This window comes from Mastomys coucha, unplaced genomic scaffold (genome assembly GCF_008632895.1).
Source record: "Mastomys coucha isolate ucsf_1 unplaced genomic scaffold, UCSF_Mcou_1 pScaffold22, whole genome shotgun sequence".
Classification (NCBI taxonomy): Eukaryota; Metazoa; Chordata; class Mammalia; order Rodentia; family Muridae; genus Mastomys; species Mastomys coucha.
The window spans coordinates 223,332,878-223,358,606 of NW_022196905.1; the positions used below are offsets into that span (position 1 = coordinate 223,332,878).

The 25,729-nt window shown below is 50.6% G+C and overlaps 2 protein-coding genes across 4 annotated transcripts in view; one reads left to right on the plus strand and one right to left on the minus strand.

Moving 5' to 3' along the window:
- Positions 1 to 250: 250 nt before the first annotated feature.
- Positions 251 to 3,009, plus strand: Dnase2 (deoxyribonuclease 2, lysosomal). Its single transcript, XM_031340603.1, has 6 exons — positions 251 to 478; positions 593 to 770; positions 864 to 942; positions 1,163 to 1,327; positions 1,411 to 1,608; positions 2,239 to 3,009. Exons 1-6 carry the CDS (start codon positions 384 to 386, stop codon positions 2,625 to 2,627), a joined length of 1,104 nt encoding a protein of 367 aa, XP_031196463.1. The 5' UTR covers positions 251 to 383; the 3' UTR covers positions 2,628 to 3,009.
- Positions 3,010 to 3,188: 179 nt separating this feature from the next.
- Mast1 (microtubule associated serine/threonine kinase 1) overlaps positions 3,189 to 25,729 on the minus strand; it is a 36,124-nt gene continuing 13,583 nt past the window's right edge. For all 3 annotated transcript variants that reach the window (XM_031340602.1, XM_031340601.1, XM_031340600.1), the window contains 23 exons: positions 23,469 to 23,547; positions 21,745 to 21,905; positions 21,502 to 21,577; positions 21,140 to 21,349; positions 18,066 to 18,167; positions 17,855 to 17,987; positions 17,721 to 17,788; positions 16,166 to 16,251; positions 15,869 to 16,077; positions 13,109 to 13,247; positions 12,869 to 13,001; positions 12,570 to 12,735; positions 12,386 to 12,487; positions 12,125 to 12,247; positions 10,283 to 10,392; positions 9,645 to 9,823; positions 9,321 to 9,568; positions 8,063 to 8,269; positions 7,649 to 7,878; positions 7,318 to 7,440; positions 7,094 to 7,230; positions 4,613 to 4,800; positions 3,189 to 4,526 (listed from right to left, as the gene is read on the minus strand). In XM_031340602.1, coding sequence (XP_031196462.1) covers positions 3,271 to 4,526; positions 4,613 to 4,800; positions 7,094 to 7,230; positions 7,318 to 7,440; positions 7,649 to 7,878; positions 8,063 to 8,269; positions 9,321 to 9,568; positions 9,645 to 9,823; positions 10,283 to 10,392; positions 12,125 to 12,247; positions 12,386 to 12,487; positions 12,570 to 12,735; positions 12,869 to 13,001; positions 13,109 to 13,247; positions 15,869 to 16,077; positions 16,166 to 16,251; positions 17,721 to 17,788; positions 17,855 to 17,987; positions 18,066 to 18,167; positions 21,140 to 21,349; positions 21,502 to 21,577; positions 21,745 to 21,905; positions 23,469 to 23,547 — 4,465 coding nt within the window. In that variant the 3' untranslated portion in view covers positions 3,189 to 3,270. The remainder of the gene's footprint in view (positions 4,527 to 4,612; positions 4,801 to 7,093; positions 7,231 to 7,317; positions 7,441 to 7,648; positions 7,879 to 8,062; positions 8,270 to 9,320; positions 9,569 to 9,644; positions 9,824 to 10,282; positions 10,393 to 12,124; positions 12,248 to 12,385; positions 12,488 to 12,569; positions 12,736 to 12,868; positions 13,002 to 13,108; positions 13,248 to 15,868; positions 16,078 to 16,165; positions 16,252 to 17,720; positions 17,789 to 17,854; positions 17,988 to 18,065; positions 18,168 to 21,139; positions 21,350 to 21,501; positions 21,578 to 21,744; positions 21,906 to 23,468; positions 23,548 to 25,729) is intronic.

Below are 25,729 nucleotides of genomic sequence, written 5' to 3' on the forward strand. Positions count from 1 at the left end.
AAATTAAAAAAGAAAAAAAGAAAATGTGCCCGAGTTGTAGAGCAGTGATGGAAAAGAAATAGAAAGACAGATTTGTTCCTGATTCAGAATAAAAAACAAAACAAAAGAAACTAGAAGTTGGAGCGCCTTAGAAGTCACGTGACAGCCCACGCCCAAGGGAGGGGAGTGTCCGTGGGTGAAGCCTGTCGGGAGCTGAGTCGGCCAAAAGCCAGAGGACGGGGCGGGGCGGACACTAGAGGGGGCGGGGTCAGCTCCGGGCCCGGCGGGCTTCGTCTCCACCCTCGAGAAGCCAGGACCCAGGTCTCTGTTGCCTTTAGGGGAAGTTCGTCTGAATCTCGTGACCCGGCTGTCCCGGGTCTTTCCGAGTCCATTACTGTCGCCTCATGGCAACACGGAGGTCGCTGCTGCTGGCTGCGCTGCTGTGGGTCCCTGCCGAAGCCCTGAGCTGCTATGGGGACTCCGGGCAGCCTGTGGATTGGTGAGCAAGTAGTTGTGGGACTTTCCCCCGCACGCTGAGTGGGGAGCGGAGCGGGAATCCGCAAAACCTCAGATTCCTTCTCTCCCCCAACCTCCTGTCTTCCCGGACCTCCAGGTTCGTGGTATACAAGCTGCCGGCTCACAGCAGGTCTAGGGATACTCCAAAGGGTCTGACGTATAAATACATGGACCAGAACTCTGAAGGTTGGCAAGACGGTGTAGGATACATCAACAGCTCGGAGGGAGCCGTGGGCCTCAGCTTGCAGCCTTTGTACCGAAAGAACTCCAGCCAGGTGACTTGAGAGCTGTCAAAACCCGTCCGGGACACCGTGGTGGGTCCCACGGGGAAGGGAGGGTAGTTACGGAGCTTCTGTGCATTCTCCTAGTTGGCCTTTCTACTCTACAACGACCAACCTCCTAAATCCAGCTCAGCCCGGGACACTTCCAGCCATGGGCATACAAAGGGTGAGAGGCTTGGACTGGTGGTCGTGGGGCCTCCCCGAATTTCTTGTAAATTCTACCCTAACCTGTGGTCTGCATGAAGGGCTGGGATTTGTCTTGTCAAACCTTGGCTTCCGTTTCCCTCAAAGACCCCAGCCACCTGAGACCCTGTACCTGCCTGCAGATGAGCTGGCTTGAGGGGCCTAGTTTTAGCAGCTTCTCTGACTTCTTCCTTCTGGTTCAGGTGTCCTGCTTCTGGACCAAGAAGGGGGCTTCTGGCTGGTCCACAGTGTGCCTCGCTTCCCACCCCCTGTGTCTTCTGGAGCATACAGCTGGCCTCCTAATGCTTGGACCTATGGCCAGACCCTACTCTGTGTGTCATTCCCCTTCAGTCAGTTTGCAAGGATTGGTGAGTTGAATCACTGAGGTGAGCTAAGTCTCAAACTCCTCTGAGGAACCAGTCTTACACGGCTCCCTCACCTTGTCTTCCAGGCAAGCAGCTAACCTATACCTATCCCCTAGTCTATGACCACAAGTTGGAAGGCATCTTTGCTCAGAAATTACCTGACCTAGAGGAGGTAATCAAGAACCACCATGTCCTCCGTGAGCCATGGAATAGTAGTGTAATACTCACTTCCCAAGCTGGGGCCACCTTCCACAGCTTTGCCAAATTTGGAAAATTTGGAGATGGTAAGTAAGCCTTGATGTTGAGGGGCGGGGAGAGCACTTTGTAGAAGGAGGTCCCTAGTATCCCCAGGCCTGAGGGCAAGCACATTTAGAGCCCAGATATCTTTCGGAGTCATATTACAATAATAACCAGGAGCAGTAAACAGCCAAGACAAGTTGGGCAGGTGGTACACACACACACACATCTGTAGCCTCAGCACTTCGTGGAGGCTGAGATGGTTTCTGGATGTGTAACAGAGGATATGATGACCCGAGCCTGTTTGCTCATCTGAAAAATAGCATATTAATGCTTCTCTTAGCATTTTGTGAAGTAACACAAAGTTGTTTGGTAAGGACTACCTTCGGGGGTGAGGGGCAGGCTCGCTCTCTCTCTGTGTATCCCTGGCTGGTCTGGAACTCACCAGATGGCTGAGAGCCATCTGCCTCTCCTATCTCAGTGCAGATTTAAGATCTCTCTGTGCTGGACTCTTGTCTGAGAATTAGGACTGCAGGGATCACCTGCAGATTGATCTGACCTGTTAATAGGGGCTGCTTAGGTTCCTATCATTCCAAAAAGTAGACATTTGAGCCTAGCAGAGAGCCGTACTGAGGAATCTACTAGTGCCCCTCACCTTAACCTTCCTTCCTCTGCAGACCTGTACTCCGGCTGGTTGGCAGCAGCCCTTGGCACCAACCTACAGGTCCAGTTCTGGCCAAATTCTCCAGGCATCCTGCCTTCCAACTGCTCTGGGACCCATCAAATTCTGGATGTGACTCAGACAGGATTCCCTGGCCCATCTGGACCAACTTTCAGTGCCACAGAGGACCACTCCAAATGGTGTGTGGCCCCTCAAGGGCCCTGGACCTGTGTGGGTGACATGAATAGGAACAAAGGAGAGGCACACCGAGGTGGGGGCACACTATGCACCCAACTGCCTTCGTTTTGGAAGGCCTTCCAGCCCCTGGTGAAGGCCTGCCAGCCCTGTAAAGAGGGGAGCGGACTGAAAGCCCAGCAGAGCAAAGAACTAAGGCTCCGGGTCTAACCTGGTGGGGGCAGGACTAGCCTTTACCCTAGCACTTGGGAGGCAGAGGCAGTTGGATCTCTTGAGTTCCTGGCCAGCCTGGTCTACAGAGTGAGTTCCTAGCCAGCCTAGTCAACACAGAGAAACCCTGCCTCAAAGGGAAAGTAAAGAAAGAAAAGACTCAGAGACTAGTTCTGATTTGAATTTGTTTGTGTGTCTGTTGGTGGCCTGCTGAGTGGGACACAAGTACTGCTGAACCACACCCCATGTCCTGGCTGTGAACCTGAATACCAGTTCAGCCCCTTCCTAACTGGAGACCTTACCAGTACCTTCACCTCTCTGGCTGCAAAATGGGCATCACAGCATGTCTCTAGAGGTTGTTAATACAACAAACTCTGACTGAGACTGTCAACCTTTTTCTTCAGATAGACCCTAAGACACAGACCACTGGTGGGATACCAGACACTGGTGGTGGAGTTGGCAGTGGATGGGATATAGGAAGGCCCTACTGAGAGCCACCTTCCTACTTTCTGAGACGCCAAGGGCTATCCCTGTCCAGAGAGAAAATGTGAAGCCCAGGAATCTCAGGCAGCAGGGCACTTTATTTATATGTGTACATATGTATACAGGCATCTGTACAGCACAGGACTGAAAGACTGCTCCACTATGGACCTAGAGATGCAGGGCTGGGTGCCCCATTTTTGGTTAGGCCTGCAGGAGTCCCAGTTTCAGCAGGACACCGGGAGTTCAACCCTGCTTCAGGCTTGGTGCCTGGGACCATAAGGGAAGCAGGTGGGACTGGAGGAGCTGCACTGCGGGATAGATTCTTTGTTGGAACTAGGGTTGGAGTCTGGGGGTCAGGAGAGAGTTTCGGGGAGGCGGGCTTAGAGCGAGGTCCGCTTAGCGTGGTCCGCTCTTCCACCTCCTCTAGCACCCAGCGCTCCCGACCCCTTGGGCCATCAGGCACCAGAGGCATCTGGGCTACAGGTTCCTTCAATCCCTTGGAGTCTGTGCCCAGAGGCTGGGGTGTCTGGGTCTTGACCCCTGACCGAGCAGGCTCTACAACAATGGGCACCGGGGGTGTGCCTGCCTCACCGGAGCTACTGCGCCGGCCTGTCTCATGTTCCTGCACTGGGCTTAGGGCTGCCTTGGCCAGGGCCCTGGCCACCCCACCTGGGGCGTCCTCAGTCTGCACGCTCTGGTGCCTTGTGCAACCCGAGTCACGCTCCAGGGTCCGGCTCCCAGGGGTTGTCGCGCGGGGTGGTGTGCAAGCCTCTGTACCTCCCGCGGAATCCTCCTTGCTTGACACCATAGGTCTCTGGACACCATCGGAGAGCAATGGGTCGGCGCCCAAACTTAGGGGTGACTCCTGGCGGCCCAGGCGTCGGACGGCGACCTGCCGGGTCGCCCCAGGACCCTCAATAAGAGGCGTCTCACCATCGGACTCAGCGAGGCTATGAAGTGCCAGCTCCCCGTGGAAGTCCTTTCGGAAATCAGGGTGTCCCACTTCTAGGCTGTGTTTGCGCAGTGCACCCTTCTTGTCTGTTCCCAGCGAAGCCCCTAGCTTCTCGGCTGACTGCACGCGCTTGAGCAAAGGCGAGCGTGGTGGCTCTGCACTCTTGGGGCGCGGGCGCACGACAGGCGGCGACGAGTGTAGTTTGGCTGGGAAGCTCTGCGTGGTATGGGAGCTGCCCACAGTGTGGCCTGGCAGCGGCGGCGGCGACGCCTGCGTCGGTGATGGTGTGTGTGCTAGAGGTGACAGCGGGATGTTGCCAGCCGATTTACAGCGCGCTGAACGGTACTGGCGGTGTAGTTTCGGTGACAGCCCGTGCAAGGTGCTGGGCCTGATGTGGTGCGAGGCGGATGAGGCGGGCGAGTTAGGCGTGCTGGAAGCTGGGGAGCTACTCTGTGACGAGGCGCCTGCAGGCCAGAAAAGGTGCAAACACGCTGAGCACCTCAGTGCCTTAGTCACCCCCACCCCCGCCCCGCGCAGGCGCAGAACCTACCTAGGTAGGCGGAGTCCGGTGTGGAGCGATAGCTATGTGTGGGCGACCGTGCGGGTAGTCCGTGCGTGGGCGAGCCGGGAAGACTGTCGCTGGACGACAAGGATCGGTTTAGAGAGGACAGCGATCGGCTCGTGTGAAGCAGGTTTGACTGTTTTGTGATCTTCCGGAAGAGGGAGCTCCGTTTCTTGCTGGAGAACAAATACCAAAAAGTCACATCTCTTCTTAACTCCGGAGCTCTTGGTTTTCCCCGCTTCTAGACAGCCCAGTAACCGCCCACCCCTTTCTAGCATTTCCCCTTTCCCTACAAACCGTCTATCAAAGCAGAACTCTAGATTCAGTTCTGCTTGACCATGCTCTCTCTTTTCTAGCCAGGGTACAATTCAAGAAAGCCCACCTAAGGGGCTGGAGAGATGACTCAGCGGTTAAGAACACTGATTGCTCTTCCAAAGGTCCTGAGTTCAAATCCCAGCAACCACATGGTGGCTCACAACCATCCTTAATGAGATCTGATTCCCTCTCCTGGTATATCAGCTACAGTGTACTTATATGTAATAGTAAATAACTTAAAAAAAAAAGCCCACCAAACAAATTCGGCCTCTTCTGGCCCCTCCCAAACATCTAGTCAGACTCCCTCCCCCCGCGAGCCCACTTTATAGGTTAGTGCGCTTCCTTCATTCAAATCTGCACTCAAATCCTGGCCAAACTCACTGATCAACACTCTCTCCCTTCTTTCTCTCTCTTCTCCTCCCCCCCTCTCTTTCTGTCTCTCTCTCTCTCCTGCCTCTCTCCCAGTCTCTGTCTTTGTCTCTCTCTCTCTGTTCTCTGTCTCTCTCACAGATGGGGTCACTGTGTACCCTAGAACTCTTATGTAGACCCGACGGTTCTGCACTCAGGGGATTAGAGGCATGCGGCCCTATGGCCAGTTGTCAAAACTGTTCTCTTTGGGGCTAGAGAGATGACTCAGCAGTTAAGAACAATGGCTGCTCTTCCAGAGGACCAGAGTTGGCTTTTCAGCACCTACCTGACATCTAACGACCATCTGGAAATTGTAGTTCTAAAGAATCTGGTGCCCTCTTCTGGCCTCCACAGGCATCAGGCACAGATGGGGTACAAATAAACAGAAGCAATCAAAGTGCTAATACAAATTTAAAACAATAAAAATAAAACAAAACTGGGCTCTTGGAGCTGGAGCCGCGGACAGTTGTTCAAGAAGGTATATTGCTCTTTTTTTTTTTTAAAGATTGATTTATTTATTATATGTAAGTACCCTGTAGCTGTCTTCAGAGACCCCAGAAGAGGGCATCTGATCTCATTACAGATGGTTGTGAGCCACCATGTGGTTGCTGGGATTTGAACTCAGGACCTCTGGAAGAGCAGTCAGTGCTCTTAACCTCTGAGCCATCTCTCCAGCCCAGGTATATTGCTCTTAAGCATCTCTGTGAGGCATAACTCATAATGCCTGTAACTCTAGCATCTGGGCGATCCAAACAATACCTTCTTCTGGCCTTCAGAGGCTACTAGGCTCACCTACAATCAGACACAAACCTATGCATAATTAAAATATTTTAAAAATTAAAATAAATAAGCCTTTTCTCTTGCATCTGGAGAGGTGTGAAGACCTGGGTTCAGTCACACACACACACACACACACACACACACCCCACTCTTATCCCCACCCTCTCCCTTACTCTTCCAATCTATGAGAGAAGAACTTACAGTCATGCCCCATATATAACCATTTCCAAATACCCACACCACTAACTCCCATATGGCCTAGAGACCTCATAGTGAGTTTCATAAATTCACTGATAGAACTCCTATAAGTAAGGATGTATCTGTAGTAACATACCTACATCATTAAAAAAAAATGACTGGCTGTGTTTCTTTTCTCTTTTTCTTACTACATAGGTCCACACTGGCCTTTAACAAAATCCAGAGATCCTCTTGCCTCAGGCTCAAGTGCTGGAATTAAAGGGGTACCCCAGTTGGTCTGTTTAATTGTATCCCACGTGGCTCAGTCTTACTTCGTAGTAACCTTTTGTTTGTTTTGGTTCTTTTAGACAGCTTCTCTCTACATAGCCTTGGCAGTCTTCAAACTCACTTTATAGACCAGGCTGGCCTTGAAACTCAGAGATCTGCCTGATTCTGCCACCTCACCAGCCATTTATTTATTTATTTATTTATTTATTTATTTATTTATTTATAACAGTGACTAGCTGTGTAGAGCAGAATGTTGTCGAACCTTGAGGACTGGGGACAGTTGGAATAGAAGGCATGCACCACCTTGCCCAGCCCGGTAGGATTGTTTTATCTCGGCTCCTTCCTAGTCCTGTTGAAACAAGTCTAACCTGTCCCACTTTCCCAGCCTCCCACTCCCCCCTCACCCCCACACTGCTCTTTCCCCTAAGGTATTTGTCTGCGCACCTCCCATTTTAATACTGCCCATTGGTAGAAGGATAAGCTACTTATGGCCCCACCCACCTCTCTTGACCATCTTTAGCGGAAGGCCTCTTGTTCCTACGGGCCATTTTGGCTTTGTAACTGCTGCGCCTGGCAGGCCCAATCCGGATGGAAGTGTTTTCAAAGGGTGTGGTGGTCACAGCTACTTTGTTGCCGCTCTGGGAGAAGGGAGGATAACACTTTTGTTAGAGGCTTCTGGGTCCTAGTCCACGCCCCACCCACCACAGCCCATCCCCCACACTCACCTTCAGGATCAGCTCTACCACCTCAGGATGCACCATACCATGCACGGGCTCCCCATTCACGTGAGTGATGAGGTCCCCAGCACAGAGCCCTGCCTCTTGGGCTGGACCTCCTTCCTCCACATGCTGTAAACCCAACGGACATGATTGAAAGATTGATAAGACAGATCCACATTGTCTTGCGTTGACTTTTTATGGAATAGTAACTCGTCTCCCTATTGTATAGATGAATAACCTGGGGTTGGAGAACTAAGTGGAAAGAGAAATCTCACCCAAACTGCACTCTGCATCCCAAGACTCCTCCCCCCCTCACTCCCCAGCCCATGAGACTCACCCAAACAATGTGGTGGACACTGTAGACGTCTGAGTCGCCCATGTAGACACGGATGGCTCGCAGCGTGAAGCCATATTTCTTGCCTGAGCGTTGGATGGTGATGGGGGAACGGAGACCACTGACAGCTGGTGAGTAGTCTCGGCTAGGCGAAGAGTCCCGTGAGGATGGATTGGACGAGAGAGATCGAGGGGACATGGGACTAGCCAGGGGCGAGCCTCCATGCGGGTCCACTGCAGGCACAAAACCATAACGGTCAGAGATCAGGGCAAACCTTACCCTGCTATCCCAGAATTTGTTTGTTTCTCATTCCTAAAGCCCTAGAGTAGGTTCTTCATTGCTCCATCCTGAGGCCAAACAACCTTCCTGCCACAATTGCAGGGAGCCCCTTCCCCGGGGTGTGGTGCCCCACGTCACCTGCAGGAATCATGACTGACAAGGCTGTAGCTGAAGCCGACTTGATAACTTTGCCCCCAGTTCGAGATGGTCGCTTCTCCACAGCAAGATCTCCAGACAGCTGCTGGTGCCTTGCCCTTCGCAAAACCAGGTCGTTGGTGGCCCTAGGGCCTGATGGGTCTCCATCCTTGGAGGGTGGGCAGAGGTCACCTGGATGTGAGCGCTCAGCTGCAAAGGACAAGAGCTATCAGGTCAGGGACTTTTCATGTGCTGTTTTTTGGTTTTTTTTTTGTTTGTTTGTTTTTCGAGACAGGGTTTCTCTGTATATAGCCTGGCTGTCCTGGAACTCACTCTGTAGACCAGGCTGGCCTCGAACTCAGAAAGTCCCCTGCCTCTGCCTCCCAAGTGCTGGGATTAAAGGCGTGCACCACGTGCTGTGCCGTTCTTATCCCTTGAACTTCACAGAGCAGGTCACGAATACCCGTGGCACAACCTCTGGCATAGGGAAAGCGCCACTACCCTTGAGATTGGCTGAATGCCAACCTAGAACAGTGAGTGTTCTTTTGTTTGTTTGGAGACAGGGTCTCAGGATGTAGTCCTGCCTTTTCTAGAACTCATTATGTAGACCAGGCTGGCCTCGAACTCAGATCACCTCCAAAGTCCTGGGGTTACAGTGTGTGCCACTACTCCGGGTTTAGTGCTCTTTTACACTTATTTTTATGAGTGAGTGTTTTGCCTGCATGGATGTATATGCATCGTGTGTGCAGTGCCTGCAAAGTCAGAAGAGGGTGTCGGATTCCCTGGAACTGGAGCTATGAGTGATTGAAAGCCACCCTGTAGGTTCTAGAAACAAACCTGGGTTCTCTGAAAGAGCAGTAAGTGCTTTTAACCACTGGGGTATCTCTCCAAACGCTAGGTGCGAGAGAGGGAGAGGGACAGGGAGGGAGAGAGTAGGGAAGGGAGAGAGGGAGAGAAAGAGGAAGGGGGAGGGAAGGAGAGGGAGGAAAGGAAGGAGAGAGAGAGGAAGAGAGAGAGACAGAGACGGACAGATCTAAACCTTCTGGGTGTTAAGTCACGCCCCCAGGTCCTCCACTGGACGATTCTAGGCAGAGGCTCTGCCCCTGAGCCTCACCGTCCCTGGCGGGCGTTCTCGGTGGTAATACCCACAGATAGGTGCTTGAAGAGTGCGTCAGGTCTTGCATAAACTGTACCATACACATTGAATAGATGCTCAATAGATTGCCCGTGGAACTGGGGGAAGGCTAGAGAAGGTACTCACTGGCCTCGGGTTCCCCGGGGGTGGACGTGCCCTCTCCTTGAACTGCCTCTTTGGGGATGCGGGTGTCCAGTGAACTAGGGGGATCAGAGCTGGGCCGAGGAGGTCTGCGGAGTCGGGCCTCATCTTCATCCTCCTGAGGGGCAGTGAAGCGGCTGGGCTCCAACAGCGCTGAGAAACGTCTGCGCGCTCCCAGCGGGGGACTGGCCTCTCCCTCCAGGAAATTGGCTTCAGACGCTGAGAAGCGCTTACTGCATCGAGAAGGGCTCATCAGAAGGAACACTCCCATTTGACCCCACCCTCGAGCCCCTCTATAGTTCTGCTTACATCTCTGGAGAGCCCCCTCTCCAGGTCTTCTCACGCAGAGTCAGGCCACCCAGTCCCTCCCTCTTGCCGGCCACCTTCTCCTCCGGGGCCTTAGCGCTTGGGTCCCTCTTGCTGGCCCCTGATGCTGAGACGGGGGTCTTGGGCTCGTGCTGAGACAGCTGCTCCATACTGCTGTACACCTAAGAGCAGAGTGGGAGGTGCTGAGTACGCCTTCGCGCGGGAGCCAATCAGTTTTCTGCAACCGGAGGGCGCAAACCGCGCTCTGTCCTCCATGAGGAACCGCCTGCTCCGTTCTACAATTCTCGGCACCTTCAGGAGACCTCATGCAAAGTTAAGCCTGCCATGCTTTAGGCTCATCCGGCCCAGCTCTCTATTTAACCCGGTCTTATAGGCCTTCCCTAATACCTATCTATACATCTCCAGGCTGGGCCAGGCATCCTTCCAGTTGCTCAGTACTTCTAAGCGCAGCTTTGGCCCTCCCCTACTCTCACGCCAGCCTAATGATAAGCCCAACTCACCCTCCAAACAAGACCTCTCAACTCCCTAGTTCCCAACCCCTCTCTAACTTTCCAAACTGAGAACTCGGATGCCTGGGATATTACTGCTCAAAGACCTTCCAGGCTCAAGTCCAGGCGCACCTTGCTGAAGCGCGGAGAGCAGGAGGAGAATTGGCGGATCTCCACAGGCTCCTCCTCGGTAGTGTCGTCCTCATCATAGGAGTTCACATGGTGATACCTGTCGGAGCGGGCTGGAGAACCACCGCCACCTTAGAGCCCAGTCAAACTTTGTCCTCGCCACGCCCCCTCCAATTTCCTCGGAATTTCTTCCCCAGACCTTTCCTCCCCTAACCCCCTTCCCCATTCTCCAAATCTCTGCCCAGAGTTCAGGATTTGCTACAATACCAGATGAGTTTACAGCACTGGACTCTGGCTCCACCTCAGGCGTGTATTGGTTTTGCCCCTTCTTGGTCCTAGCCCTATCATCTAATAAAAGCCCAGGCCCAATGTGACAGTTCTCCCATGACAGCTCCTCCACCCCTGTCCCCTACCGAAGTCCTTGCCCAGTACTTTTGGTTTTCTGTTTTTTTTTTTTTGTTGTTGTTGTTGTTGGTTGGTTGGTTGGTTGGTTGGTTGGTTTGGTTTTTTGAAACAGGGTTTCTCTGTGTAGCCCTGGGTCTCCTGGAACTTCCTAGGTAGACCTCAAATTCACAAAGATCCACCTGCTTCTGCCTCCCGAGTGCTGGGATTAAAGGCATGCACCACCACTGTCTGGCTTTATTTTGTTTTTAAAGATTTATTTTATTTATTTTATGTGTATGAGTACACTGTAGCTGTACTCATCATGTGAGCCATCGTGTGTGGCTGCTGAGAATTGAACTGAGGACCTCTACCGCTCTGCTTGCTCTGGCCCTGCTCACTCCCAGCCCCACTCGCTCCAGCATAATTCACTGTAGCTGTCTTCAGACGCACTAGAAGAGGGCATCAGATCTCATTAAGGGTGAGTTGTGAGCCACCATGTGGTTGCTGGGATTTGAACTCAGGACCTTCAGAAGAGCAGTCAGTGCTCTTACCCGCTGAGCTAGCTCGCCAGTCCTACTTTTTCTTTTTAATTGTATAAATGTGTGCATCTGTGTGTGTGTGTGTGTGTGTGTGTGTGTGCGTGTGCCTGTGTGCATGCACCAGAACACAGCCTGAGTGTGTTCTGGGGAGGCACTGGGTCCTCTGGATCTGTAGTTACAGATGTTTTTGAACACACCCTACCCATCCCAACCTCCATCCTCTGGCATGGGTGTTGGGAACAGAATCTGTTTCCTCCCCAAGAGCAGCAAGGGCTCTTGAACCAAACCTTTACAGCTTTTGTTATTTCTGTTTTGTTTTAAAGTATATTATGTTCTGCCTGCATGTATGTCTCTGACGTCCATGATGGTCAGAAGTGGGTGTTGCATCCCCTAGAACTGGAGTTACATGTGTTTGCGCCTGGGAATGTGGATACTAGGAACTGAACCCAGGTCTTCCAGAAAGAGCAGCCATTTCTCCAGCACCCATTTTGACAGAGTCTCAGCCCGGAGCTCACAGAGATACGCCTGCATCTGTTTTCCAAGTGCTGGGATTAAAGTCATGCACCACCATGCCCAACTTTAAAACACGTTACTATAGCCAAAGTAGCCTTGGACTTCTTAGGTAGCTGAGGCTGGCCTTGAACTCTTCCTAAGTGCTAGGATAACAGATCGGCCACAATATCCAGACTAACGTTTTACTTTAAAATGGGGTCCCACTGAGTTGCTTAGGCTGGCCTTCAACTCTCTGTGTAGCACAGAAAGCCTTGCCTCCTTAGCCTCTGGGACGACAGCCTATGCCACCTGACCTGACCAGTGTCCATCCCTTAGCCAGGCTCCACCCCAAGTCCTCACTGTAGGCCTCTCTTTGGATCCCATTCTCTACTCAGACCTGGCACTGTGTCTCTCCCTATCCCCAACTCACTGTCAAAGTAGCTGGTGTCATCTTCTGACTCTAGGTGGGGGATGAACTCCGCCTTCTGCCTCAGTAGCCCTGTCCAGTCTAGATCTCGAAAGAAACTATGCTGCTTCACTTCAAAAGCACCACCTGTGGGCAGAAGATGCATGAGGTAGCAGCCTGCCCAGCAGACCAGCCCTTCAGTCCATTTTCCATCCCAGGCCTCAGCTCAAGCTGGGGCAGCACCCTGCTCCCCTGCCTTAGCTGTCTGCGCAGAAGGCCTCTTACCTGCCCCAAGCCGGACCAGGGGGTTGGTCTGCAAGAGGCTAGATATTAGAAGCTGTGCATCTGTGGGCAGGGCCTCGTCCCCTTCAGGCCACAGTATGTCATCTACAAAGCAAAATGAAGCTGAGAGGTTCCCCCAGGCTGCCCATCTTTCCATGGTTTCACCTCCCATCTAGGAGTCACATACCACTGATGACCTGTCCAAAGAGCTCTTCTGGAGTATCCCCGAAGAAAGGCACACAGCCAACCAGGAACTCGTAGAGAATGATGCCCATAGCCCACCAGTCCACTGGCTTGCCGTAGCCCTGGCGCAGGATGACCTCGGGTGCGATGTACTCTGGGGTCCCACACACCTGGGGGCAGGCGGTCAGCCTGTACCCTGGCCACAGAAGGGGCCTCAAGGGAGAGCTGTGCCCCCCCACCAGGCCCTGGGCGGCTGAGGTCCTTCCAGGTCCACCCTTGGTGACCCCCATGCCCGCCACACACCTGTTTGTCCAGGAACTCCCGGGCATCCTTCTCAATGTGCCCCTCATATAAGTTGGTGGTGAGACTCATGAGTCCCATCTTGGAGAGGCCGAAATCCGTGAGCTTGATGTGGCCCATGGAAGTGATGAGGAGGCTTCAGGGACAAGGAAACAAGCAGGTTTCAAAAGTGAGGTCCTTGCCCTTCACCCCCGAGTCTTCCAGGGAGCAACAGGGGAGGAATAAATAAGGTCAAAAGCTCACTTGTCTGGCTTGAGGTCACGGTGCACGATGCCATAATTGTGTAAGTACTCAAGGGCTAGAACTGTTTCTGCAAAATACATTCGTGCCATCTCCACAGGTAGCGCCCCAATGTTCTTGAGGAGAGTGGCACAGTCACCACCTGAGAGCCGGAGAAGAGATTCAGGTAAAGAGGGAGTCACCCCGTACCAAGCACACAGCATTCACTCTTTTTCTACTTCCATCATACCCATTTTGCAGAAAGGGGGACCTGAGATCTGGAATGGGAGCGCTTCCCAAGTCTCAGAAGGAGCTGCACTCTCCTAGGCTTACCTCACGATATTAATTACCCCCTGAAAGTGGCATGCCCAGCCCACTTACATCATGAGGACTCAGAGAGAAGCCTGCTCACACAGGAAGTTGATGATTGTGAGTTTTGTAGAGCCAAAGAAAGCATGACTCTTAGTCTCTTGACAACTGAACCTTGAGCATCAGGGGTTTTTAAATGTGGGTTGCTGGCTTCCACCCAGGAGGAGTGTGATCCTCATGTTATCTGGCAGTGTTTATAAGGACCCAGACCCTTGTGCATGGTCAGCAATAACTCCAGTATGGAGCCACATTTCCAGCCCCTCCCCGATGGATTCTAGACAGGTGCTTTACTACTGAGCCACAGTGCTGCTCCAACATTAGTATTTTTAGTTTGCCTGATACCCACTCTTTCCTTTTCTTACAGTGGTAGATGTCACTCAAGGCAAGGCACCTAGGTCAGGAGGGAGCACTACTCTGTGGTGCATCAGGAGGGAGCACTACTCTGTGGTGCATCAGGAGGGAGCACTACTCTGTGGTGCACCAGGAGGGAACATGCACGTGAGAAAGCAGTACTATGTGACAGCCCATAGATTGGTAAGAGCACATAAATGCAGCCATTCCTAAAGGCAACATACACTTTTCTAGCATATAAGCTCATATGTTTCCATGCTACATGAGACAGAAAAAGATAGATGAGGGGCTGGTGAGATGGCTCAGCAATTAAGAGCACTGACTGCTCTTCCGAAGGTCCTGAGTTCAAATCCCGGCAACCACATGGTGGCTCACAACCATCCATAATGAGATCTGATGCCCTCTTCTGGTGTGTCTGAAGACAGCTACAGTGTACTTATTTATAATAATAAATAAATCTTTGGGCCAGAGGGGGGTTGACCAGAGCAAGCAGAGACCCTAAATTCAATTTCCAACAACCACATGAAGGCTCACAACCATCTGTACAGCTAGAGTGTTCTCATATATATAAAATAAATAAATAAATCTTTAAAAAAAAAGAAAAGAAAAAGATAGATGAAATGGCTGGGGCTGAAGCCAAGCATACACAAGGCCTTGGGTTTGAACTCCAACACTGCTCAGAAGTACATTAAGATGGAATATAGATGTAAAATATAAAGTATGAATGATAATGTAAACTATGAGCTTTAGTTAATTGATATTGTAATCATTTAAGTAACTTTATCTATTAATATTCTATTTATAATATTTTCTGGGGCTGGTGAGATGGCTCAGCATGTAAGAGCACTGACTGCTCTTTCGAAGGTCCTGAGTTTAGATCCCAGCAACCACATGGTGGCTCACAACCACCCGTAATGAGATCTGATGCCCTCTTCTGGTGCATCTGAAGACAGCTACAGTGTATTACGCAGGAGCGAGTGGGGCTGGAGCGAGTGGGGCCAGAGGGAGCGGGCCTGAGCGAGTGGGTTGGAGCGAACATAGGTCCTGAGTTCAATTCCCAGCAGCCACATGATGGCTCATGGCCATCTGTACAGCTACAGTCTACTCATACACACAAAATAAATAAAAATAAAAAATATTTAAAAAAAATAATATTTCCTGTTAACTAAATTATAACTGAAGCTGGCCTGGAGCTATCTCTGCCTGTGAAGGGCTGGGGACATGACTCAGAAGGAGAGCCACTGCCTAGAATCCCCCAGTGAGGCACTAGGGTTATGGGTTCCATCCCCAGCACCCGCAAAAAGCAATTATGGAGGAACAAACAGAAAGTGGAAGGAAGAAATGGGTGAAGCTGCACACCTGAAGTCCCAGCTACGGAGACTGAGGAAGGAGATGGAATATTTCCAAGGGGGGGGGGAGAGAGAGAGAGTGTGTGTGTGTGCGTGTGAGGGGGGCGGAGAAGGAAGAAGAATTGGATGGACAATGCACAGATAAACAGAGAAGGAAAAGCATGTAACTAAAGAGATGCTCCAATAAATGAATTGATGGAGAGACACATATAGAATGCATAACGGGGGTGTTTATATATTAATTTTTTTTTTTTTTTTTTTTTTTTTTTTTTTTTTTTGGTTTTTCGAGACAGAGTTTCTCTATGTAGCCCTGGCTGTCCTGGAACTCACTCTGTAGACCACGCTGGCCTCGAACTCAGAAATCCACTTCCAAAGTGCTGGGATAAAAGCAGAATTATAACTAATTAAGAATTAATACAAAGTAAGCCCCACCGGAAAATCCCACAGCTAAATAAATAAAGTCTGATGAACACCAGCACTCAGGAGGATGAAGATGGAAGACCAGAGTTTGAGGCCAACCTGGGCTACATACTGAGACCCTGTATGTATGTATGTCTCAAAACAAAAATTATAACTAACAAATGATGGGCAGAGTGTGCAGACAGACTAAGGACAGGATAGCAAGTAATTAAGAAAACAAGCACATGATCATCTAGGGTGACCCTGGGTCAAGTGTGTGGCCCAGCTGCATTGACTGGCCCAAAGGTGGCCGCACCTTCCACATACTCCATGACCATGCAAAGGTGGCGCCGGGTCTCAAAGGAGCAGAACATGCCGACCACAAATGGGTTCTCTGCGAACGTGAGGATGTCGCGCTCCACAAACGCCTGCTGGATTTGGTTGCGCAGGATCAGGTTCTGTTTGTTGATCTTCTTCATGGCGAAGCGCTGCCGTGTATCCCGGTGCCTCACCAGGTAGACCGCCCTGCGGGGGAAGAGGGCGAGGACCGGCCATCACCTCCGAGACACCCGGCCTCCGCCACCCTCCCCCGCCAGAGCCCCGGGTGGCTCACCCGTAGGCACCATTGCTTATGAGCTTGATAGTGTCAAAATCACTTTCACCGGGAGGTTTCTTGGCCTTGGAGGTGCTGCTGCGACCCTGCAGGGGAATGTGCAAGACCACCACCATCATCACCACCTCTACAAATGGGGAAACTGAAGAACGGAAGGGATGAGAAACTTCTTTATCCAGTTTGCACAGTGAGAAAGAAACAAAGGGGACACTTGAACTCAAATATTATCTGCTGTCATATTTCCAACTTCTGCTATTAGGAAAGATAGAAAACCTACAAAATGGCTAATCACACAACATGCATAAAATGTTCCTAGACGTTGGGAGCTGGCAAGAGGGCTCAGTGGGTAGAGGGGCTTGCCACCAAGTCTGACACCTGAGTTCAATCTCCAGGATAGACGTGGTAGATGGAGAAAGCTGACTTTCTCAAGTTGTCTTCTGATCTTCACACACATACACACAATACATATAAATAAATGTGGGCCCGGCAGTGGTGGCCACGCCTTCTGAGTTTGAGGCCAGCCTGGTCTACAGAGTGAATTCCAGGACAGCCAAGGCTACACAGAGAAACCCTGACTTGAAAAATAAAACAAATTTGAAAAAGAAAAATATGTGGCAGTCAGTGGTGGCTCCACCTTTAATCCCAGCACTTGGGAGGCAGAGGCAGGTGGATTTCTGAGTTTGAGGCCAACCTGGTCTATACAGAGAAACCCTGTCTTGGAAAAACAAAACAAAACAAAACAAGACAAAATAAAGTTGGAAATGGTGGCCCCTGCATAACCCCAGGTTGGAGACGAGCAGATCTGTGGAGCTCACTGGAGGGACAGCCTAGATGGTTGGCGAGCTTCAGACCCAGTGAGACACCTTATTTAAAAAAACTCGACGGAAAGCAATTGAGGAAGGCACCAGATACCATCTCTGATTTCTACCTGCACACACACACACACACACACACACACACACACACACACACACACACACGGGATGGTTCCGCAGATAAAAAGTCCTGGTCTTCCAGAGGAGCAGAGTTTGGCTCTTAGAGCCCATACCAAGCGGCTCACAACGGCCTTTTACTCCAGTTCCAGGGGATCTGATGCCCTCTGCTGGCCTTCTTGGACATCCACACCAATCTACACCCACATAAATTAATTAATTAATTAATTAATTAATTAATGCCAGAGTAACAAGTCTGAGGATACAGCTCAGTTGTGGAGCACTTCACTCACTCAACTCGAGTAAAGCTCTGGGTTCCACTCTATCACAACACACACACACACACACATACACTCAGGCCCAGTGAGACACCTTATTTCAAAAAACTCGACGGAAAGCAATTGAGGAAGGCACCAGATACCATCTCTGATTTCTACCTGCACACGCACACACACACACACACACACACACACACACACACACACACACACGGCTCAGGGAGAAAGAACTAATGTACAGATGGTGAAACTGAGGCTCAGAGTGTGAAACCAAGACACTGTCACTCAGCCTGGAGGCAGATGACTGCTAGCTGGCCTGAGCACCAGGCCTTGGCCACAGCTTACCTCAGATGTGTCGTCTTGCTCGGGTGTGTTGGAGCCCCCGCTGTCCTGCTCCTCCAGGCGCACGACATCTACAAGGAGGTGGGTATGAGTGACTGTCCTGCTGTTCAGCCCGCCCCCTCAGGCCCCTCGCACACCTGGAAAGGGGTCCCGAGTGAGGCCCAGCTGTCGGATGATGTATCTGGGGATGTCAGTTTTGACCAGGTGGCCCTCCTTGGCGTGTCCTTCTGCTGCCTCCAGAAGGTGGTAGAACTCTTCTGGGTTGAATTCCTAGGGCAGGGATGGGCTCAGCTTGCTGTGCCCACTGAGAGCCACCCCATCCCCCACACCCCTCTAGTAGCCCCTCACCAGACATTCCAGAAGCCTTGCAGGGCGAGAGATGATTATCAGCAATTTCTTCACCAGCTGGGTGACGAAGGCCACCTCCAAGCTCTCTGAGCGTTCATAAGCCTGGAGTGGAGGAAATGAGGAAATGGGACTCACAAGTCAACTGCTCATCCAGACCTCTTTCCCAGACCAGATTCTCAAGGCCCTGGGGATACACAGAGCCCGAGGTGTTCCTGCTGTCTCATTTACAGAAGAGGACTGTGGGCGCCAGTAGGTAAGCAAGTAAGACCCTGTCCAAAATAGTAGTTATTATTATTATTATTATTATTATTATTATTATTATTATTATTAGGGTTTTTTTGAGACAGAGTTTTTCTGTGTAGCCCTGTCCTGGAACTCACTCTGAAGACCAGGCTGGCCTTGAACTCAGAAATCTGTCAGCCCTTGCCTCCCAAGTGTTGGGATTAAAGGCATGCGGCATGCGCCACCACTGCCCAGCTATTTATTATTGTTGTATTGTTGTTGTTTATGTATTGTGTACATGAGTGCAGGAATGTGTTTGTCATGGTGCATATGTGGAAGCCAGAGGACGACTTTTGAGAGTAGATTGTCTCCTTATTGTAGGTGGAAGGGGATCATCATCCCTATCATTCTTACAAGGTGATGTTTATTAAAGTAAATGAGACACACATCTTGGAGCTATAAATGTGGCTCAGTGGACGATGAGGGCCTGCTAAACTGGGCTTTAACACACATGCACACACACACACACACACACACACACATAAACACACAGACTGGGTGGGGGTGGGCAGAGAGACGGTTCAGCAGATAAGAACACTTGCTGTAAAATTTGATAACCTGAGTTTGATCCAAGAGCACCCGGTGGATACAGAGAAGTGACCTTCAAAAGTTGCCCTCATGGGGGGCTGGAGAGATGGCTTAGTGGCGAAGAGCACTGATTGCTCTTCCAGAGGTCCTGAGTTCAATTCCCAGCAACACCATGGTGACTCACAACCATCTTTAATGGTATCTGATGCCCTCTTCTGGTGTGTCTGAAGACAGCTACAATGTACTCATATACATTAACAAAGAAAAAAAAAGTTGTCCTCCTGTGTTCCCACACACAAATAATAGAATTTTAAATTAAAATGAGGGGTTGGAGACTGCCCAGCAGTTAAGAGCAGTGACTGCTATTGCAGAGGATCAAATTCAATTCCTTGTACCCATATGGCAACCAAGAACGTTCTGGAATTCCAGTTCGAGGGGCTTCTGGTTTCCAAGGGCAATCAACACATAATAGGCATGCAGGCAAAACACTCATACACATAAAATAAAAAATAAGTCTTTAAAAACAAAATAAAATGTTAAAAAAAAAGGAAAAAAGAGGAGTTGAGCAAATTGCCCTTTTATACTTTTTCTAGGCACTACTAATGCTGCAGAAGAAACATTGAGTGGAGATCTAATGGGGTTGTAGAGATGACTCAGCGGGTAAGAGCACTGACTGTTCTTCCAGAGGACCTGAGTTCAATTCCCAGTAACCACATGGCGGCTCACAATCATCTGCAGTGGGATTTGATGCCCTCTTCTGGTGTATCTGAAGACAGCTACAATGTACTCATATACATAAAATAAATACATCAATCTTTTAAAGAAAAAGAGCTACCACCAAACCTACTGTTTCCTCCGCTCGGGGCATCCCTCCTGCCTCTTCCCACAGATGCCATCTACTCATTCTTACCCCAGTTCCTGTCACATCCCCAGAGAGCTCTTCTGGGGACTCTGGATGAGGCACCCAGTTACTGTTTTGTTTGCTTCCTAGCCCTAACATCAGCTTACACCATGATCCTTGATCTGTTTCCCATGATTCCTGAGCTAGCATTTGCACCCAGGGGCAGGCATACTTGTCTTCTGTATGCCAGGGCCCAGTGCACAGGAAGTGCTCAGTAAGTGCTCTCCACAATCCTTGACATGGATGGGGTGTTATCTCGTTTGCTGTTACTTATACACCATATTAATTAATTAATTAATTAATTGTATGGGACTTGGCAGGCTCTTGTCTAAGCTTCCTTAGTGCTGGGATGACAGGTATGTGTTGCGACAGCAGGCTCATCCACTTGTTTAAGTAATGGTGTGTGTGTGTGTGTGTGTGTGTGTGTGTGTGTGTGTGTGTTTAGGTAGGGATGGAACCTGGGGCTGCCCATGTTAGGCAAACCCTCTACCAATGAGCCATGCCCCTCAGAGACACATTAGCAATATTTGTGGCACCATGCCAGACACCAAGGACTCTGTATTGAGCAGAATTCCCGTGCCCAATTGTGGGACTGACACTGGAGTACAGAAACTAAGAAAGAAGATAAGCAAAAATATATAGAACGATGTACTGTGTGTGCAGGGTTTGAAATCACACAGAGCCTGAGTGTGATGCCGCAGGCCTATGACTCCAGCTACTCAGGAAGCTGAGACAGGAAGATGTCAAAGGCCTGCATGGGTTATGAGGTGATTTGAAGGCCAGTCAGTGGACAACTTAGTGTGGACTAGGAGTGCAGCTTACTTAGTAGACTGCTGCTCTCCTGGCATGTAGAGGCCCTAGGTCCCATCCCCAGCATCTCATAAGTGGAAGGTGGCAGCCGAAGACTGTAATCCCAGCACCCACTAGGTGGAAACGGAAGGTTCTGGAGTTCAAGACTATCCTCAGCTACATAACGAATTGGAGACCAGCCTGTACTCATGGATACCCTGTTTTGAATACAAGGAAGGAAGGAAGGAAGGAAGGAAGGAAGGAAGGAAGAAAGGAAGGAAGGAAGAAAGAAAGGGGAGCTGAATGTAGTTCAGTGGTAGAGCACTTGCCTCAAGGATACTGGTTCACAGGGTTCAATTCCCAATGAGGGGTGGGGGTGGGGGTCTAGGAGGCCACCAGAAAGGGTGGCAGTTGCTTAAATAACTGAAGGGCCTGTATGGAGATAAATTGCAGTTCCTCCATCGGACCTAGAGTGAGAACGAACCACCGTATCCTCGTTTTCCACCTGCCAGCCTGAAATACTGCTCTGGGCGGGTGTAGGAACCGGGCGGGGCCTGAGGTAATTGGCACTCACGTCCTGCAGCAGCTTCTCTAGGTTTTCCTGCAGTTCATAGAAATAGACCGTAGTGATGAGCCCATCGCGGGACTTGGTAAGGCAGTCTCGGGCCAGTTCAATGATCTGGTGGTGGATGAAGCTGAGCACGCCGTCGGCCAGCGGCAGCACGCTGTCAGGTTCGTAGGCGCGGGCGAAGTCCCGCAGCTTCTCTTCCATCTGCGCGGTGGCCTGGACAGCGGTACAGGGAGGGATGCAAGGCTCTAGGAGGCTGTGGTCAGCGGAGCCTGCGCCGTGCGCTCTGACCGCGAGGGGGCGCACAGAGCCCAGGAGCGCAAGCGAACGAAGGGAAGTCGTATGGTGGGGGTTGCGGGGTGTCTCACCTTCGGGAACCGCTCCTTGTACACATGGTTCATCATCACGATTTCGTTGTCGTAGGAGGAGGGGGAGCGGCCGGGGCTGCAGGACAAGTTTCATCCTGTCCAGTCCCCTGACTTCGTGTTGTCCCCCCACCCCGCGTTTCCCTCTTCCCCTTCCCCGCTCGCACTCCTCTACATTTTCCCAGGGCCGAACTGGTCATGCACCAAACCTCATCCCTCCAGAAGGGAGATTCGGTGCCAGCGCACCTGAGGCTCCGAGAGCGAGGACGCACGGCAGGGGAGCGGCGGCCGCCATCCTCGTCGGTGATGCTCTCGGTGCTGCCGAAGTGTTTGGACAGAAAGTGCAACTCGTCCACGGTGGGCTGGTAGGGTAGTTGATGCAGGCGCTCCTGGGAGGAGCAGGAGGACTACGGGGAGGGCGGTGGGTCAGAGCCACCGCGGGGGCAGCACAGCACTGGACCCTGGCCTACCTTCTGTGATCCCAGCACTTAAGAGGACAGTCTCGGTTACACTGAGATTCTACCTCAAACCACCAAGGGGTTGGGGAATATTGCTTTGTAGAACCATCCATTGGGTCCTACCTCACAGTGAGGTTTCAAGGCCTTCCACTAGACCTCCTGGCCTTACTTCTTTGCCGTCATTCCTCCTACGCTTACCTCTGCCAGCTCCATTCCATCCATATTGCTCCCGCAGATCTTTGAACATGGCAGATCCAGTTCTGCCCCCAGAGCCTTGGCATTAGCTGTTTTTTTATGCTTGGATCACTACCCCCGTGGATCACTTGCTCTGCTCCAACCCTTGGCTGGATAGCTAGGTTTTTTTTTTCTCTTTCTTTCCTTCCCTCCTTCTTTCTTTTGTGGTACTGGGGATCAAGCCCAGAGCCTCAGGCGTGAAAGGCAAGCCCTCTACCAATATATCGACTTCCTCGGCTCCTTGCTTCTTTCCTTTGTTTGTTTGTTTTGTTTATTTGGTTGGTTGGTTGGTTGATTTGGTTTTTCTGAGACAGGCTTTCTCTGTGTAGTCCTGGTTGTCCTGGAACTCAGTCTGTAGACTAGGCTGGCCTCGAACTCTGAAATCTGCCTGCCTCTGCCTTCCAAGTGCTGGGATTAAAGGTGTGCAACACTGCCCGGCCTTTCCTTTTTTCTTTGCCCTTCTTCTGCTTCTTCTTCCTTCCTTACCCCACTTCCCCACCAGTGGTGGGAGGGAAGGAAGTAAGGTCTCACGTGGGCTGGTCTTGGACTCCTAATGTTCCTATTTTAGAGTCTCCGGGGGGATTACAGGCTATGCCACAGTAACCAGCTGTATAATGCAGTTACTTTCAAATTGCTCCTGTGTCCTGTTTTTGGAGACCATGCTGTTGACCTCCTGAACACCTCACCCCCAGCTCCCAACTGATCCTTTATGTTGGCTTCAACCTCTTCCTCTAGGAAGCCTTGCTTTATACCCTAGCCAGGTCACGTGATCAAAGTTTGTAGTCATCATGGCAATGGATGGATAAGAAAACCAGAGCTGCTGGGCGGTGGTGGCGCAAGCTTTTAATCCCAGCACTTGGGAAACAGAGGAAGGCGGATTTCAGAGTTCAAGGCCAGCCTGGTCTACAGAGTGAGTTCCAGGACAGCCAGGGCTATACAGAGAAACCCTGTCTGGAAAAAACAAACAAACAAATTAAAAAAGGACAGAGATTTCTGAAGTGTGTAGTGTGTAAGCAACTGGGCTCTAGGTAGAAGCTATGGCTAACTAATGATACTTGGGCTAAGTCATCATGGACAACAAAAAATGAGTAGGTTCCTAGGGAAATGCAGTGAGGGCAGAGATGGGGCTCTGTGGAAGACCTGTCACTTCTAATGGACGGACAAGTGGACATTCTGAAGGGCAGTGAAACCCCGGGCTCTCAGGACACCGGGGCCCTCTGGTCTTGGTACAGTACCTGGAGTCCCTCCCCACCCATCCCTCCACCTCCACACACTCACTGAAACAGTTGAGCTGGGCGTGTTGGTGCCATAGCCAGAGGAAGGGAGCGAAGCAAGCGACCATCGGCGTCCATCCGCCCTGGAACCCAGTGAAGCTGCTCAGAGTCTACCAAGGGTCCCTCATTCTCCAAGTGAGAGAAACCTCTGACCATGACCAGAATGGGGGTGGGGGATGGGGTGCTCAGATACCCGAGGCTCCCAGAGTAAACAGAGAAAGATGACGGAAGAATCACTTTTCTTTGGGACTTCCTAGGACTTCCCAAAGTCTTCCTTGTTTGGTATTATCACCATACCAGAAAAGCCACAAGCACCCCAGAGTGGACACAGGAGGATTAGAGAAGCCCATCCACAGGAAGCCAGGAATGTGGCTAAGAAGTAGTGAGCCTTCTTAGCACATACAAGGTCTTGGGTCCAATTACCAGTATCACAAGTCATAGTAATACAATAAAAAAAAATAAAAAAAAGAAGCTACTACAAATAAATCATCCCTGGGGACCACAGGATCCAACTCTAGAGAATTCCCACAAGAAATATCCCAGAAAAGACCCCTAGGGATCTTCTAAAGAAAAAATAACCGATCCTTGGGCTAGAGACATGGTTCAGCGGTTAAGAGCACTGGCTGCTCTTCCAGAGGACCCAGGTTCCCAGCACTAACACGGCAGCTCACACTGTCTGTAACTCCTGTTACAGGGGATCTGACACCTTCACACAGACACTAATACACTAATGTATATAACATAAAAATAAATAATGAATTTTTAAAAAGAATACATCCTCTAACAGACACAGTGACACACTGACTTAGGTCTACACACTCTTGGGCACACACAATCACTCTCATAGGATAGCTGCAACCACTCATGTCCATGTACCTAGTTTGGTCAAGTTCACAGACTGAGCCTGGTGGACTGGCACAGGACTATAATCCTAACAAATTATAATCCTCAGAAGGTGGAGGCATGAAGATCTAAGACTCAAGGCCAGTCTGGACTACATAGTGAGATCCTGACTGAAAAACAGTCAGAAGGAACTGAAGAGATGCTCAGAATCTAAGAGCGGATGTTTCAGGGCCTCTAGGCATGGTAGCACACACCTTTAATCTCACGATTTAAAAGGCAGAGGCTGGTAGATTTCTGGGAGTTAGAGATTTGCCTGGTCTACAAAGCAAGTGCCAAGATAACCAGGGTACATAGAAAGATCTTATCTCAAAACACACACACACACACACACACAAGCCAGGCATGATGATGCACGCCTTTAATCCCACATACAGGAGACAGAAGCAGGCAGATTTCTAAGTTCAAGGCCAGCCTAGTCTATAGTCTACAGAGTTCCAGAACAGCCAGGGCTACACAGAGAAACCCTGTTCCAAAACAAAACAGAAGCACTCGAAGCACTCCATGATGCAGGGGACCCAAGCTCAGTGCCCAGCACACACATGGTGGCTCACAACCACTTGTCGCTCTAACTCCAGTATCTGGATTGAACTCTCTTCTGAACTCTGCAGGCACCAGACATGCACATGGTACACATACATATAGGCAAAACAGTCATATAAAAATATATAAATCTAGAAAAACAAAACAAAACAAAACAAGGGCCATGAGGTGGCTCAGGAGGGAAGGGAGCTTCTCTTGAATGCCTGATGATCCAAGTCTGATTCCTGGAACCCACAGTAGGTAGATGGGGTGCACTGGCCACTGGCAGTCCTTATCTGTCTTCTGCATGAGTACCACCACACACTGTCACACACGTGAGTGTGTGACACATATAAATAAAGAAGTGTGGGGGGCTGGAGAGATGGCTCAGCGGTTGAGAGCACTGACACTCTTCCAGAGATCCCGAATTCAATGCCCAGATGCCACATGGTGGCTCACAACCATCTGTAATGAGATCCAATTCCCTCTCAGAGAATGACAGTGTGCTCACATACATAAAATAAATAAATCTTAGAGGAATAAGAATAAGAATAAAGCCGGGCGGTGGTGGTGGTGGTGGCGCACGCCTTTAAGCCCAGCACTTGGGAGGCAGAGGCAGGCGGATTTCTGAGTTTGAGGCCAGCCTGGTCTACAGAGTGAGTTCCAGGACAGCCAGGATTACACAGAGAAACCCTGTCTCGAAAAACAAAAAACAAAACAAAACAAAACAAAACAAAAAAAAGGATAAGAATAAAAAGAAGAACAACAAGAAGGTGTAAAGACAAAATAAGGCAGGGCTGGTCATGGTGGTGGTCACTTTTAATCCTAGCACTCGGGAGGCAA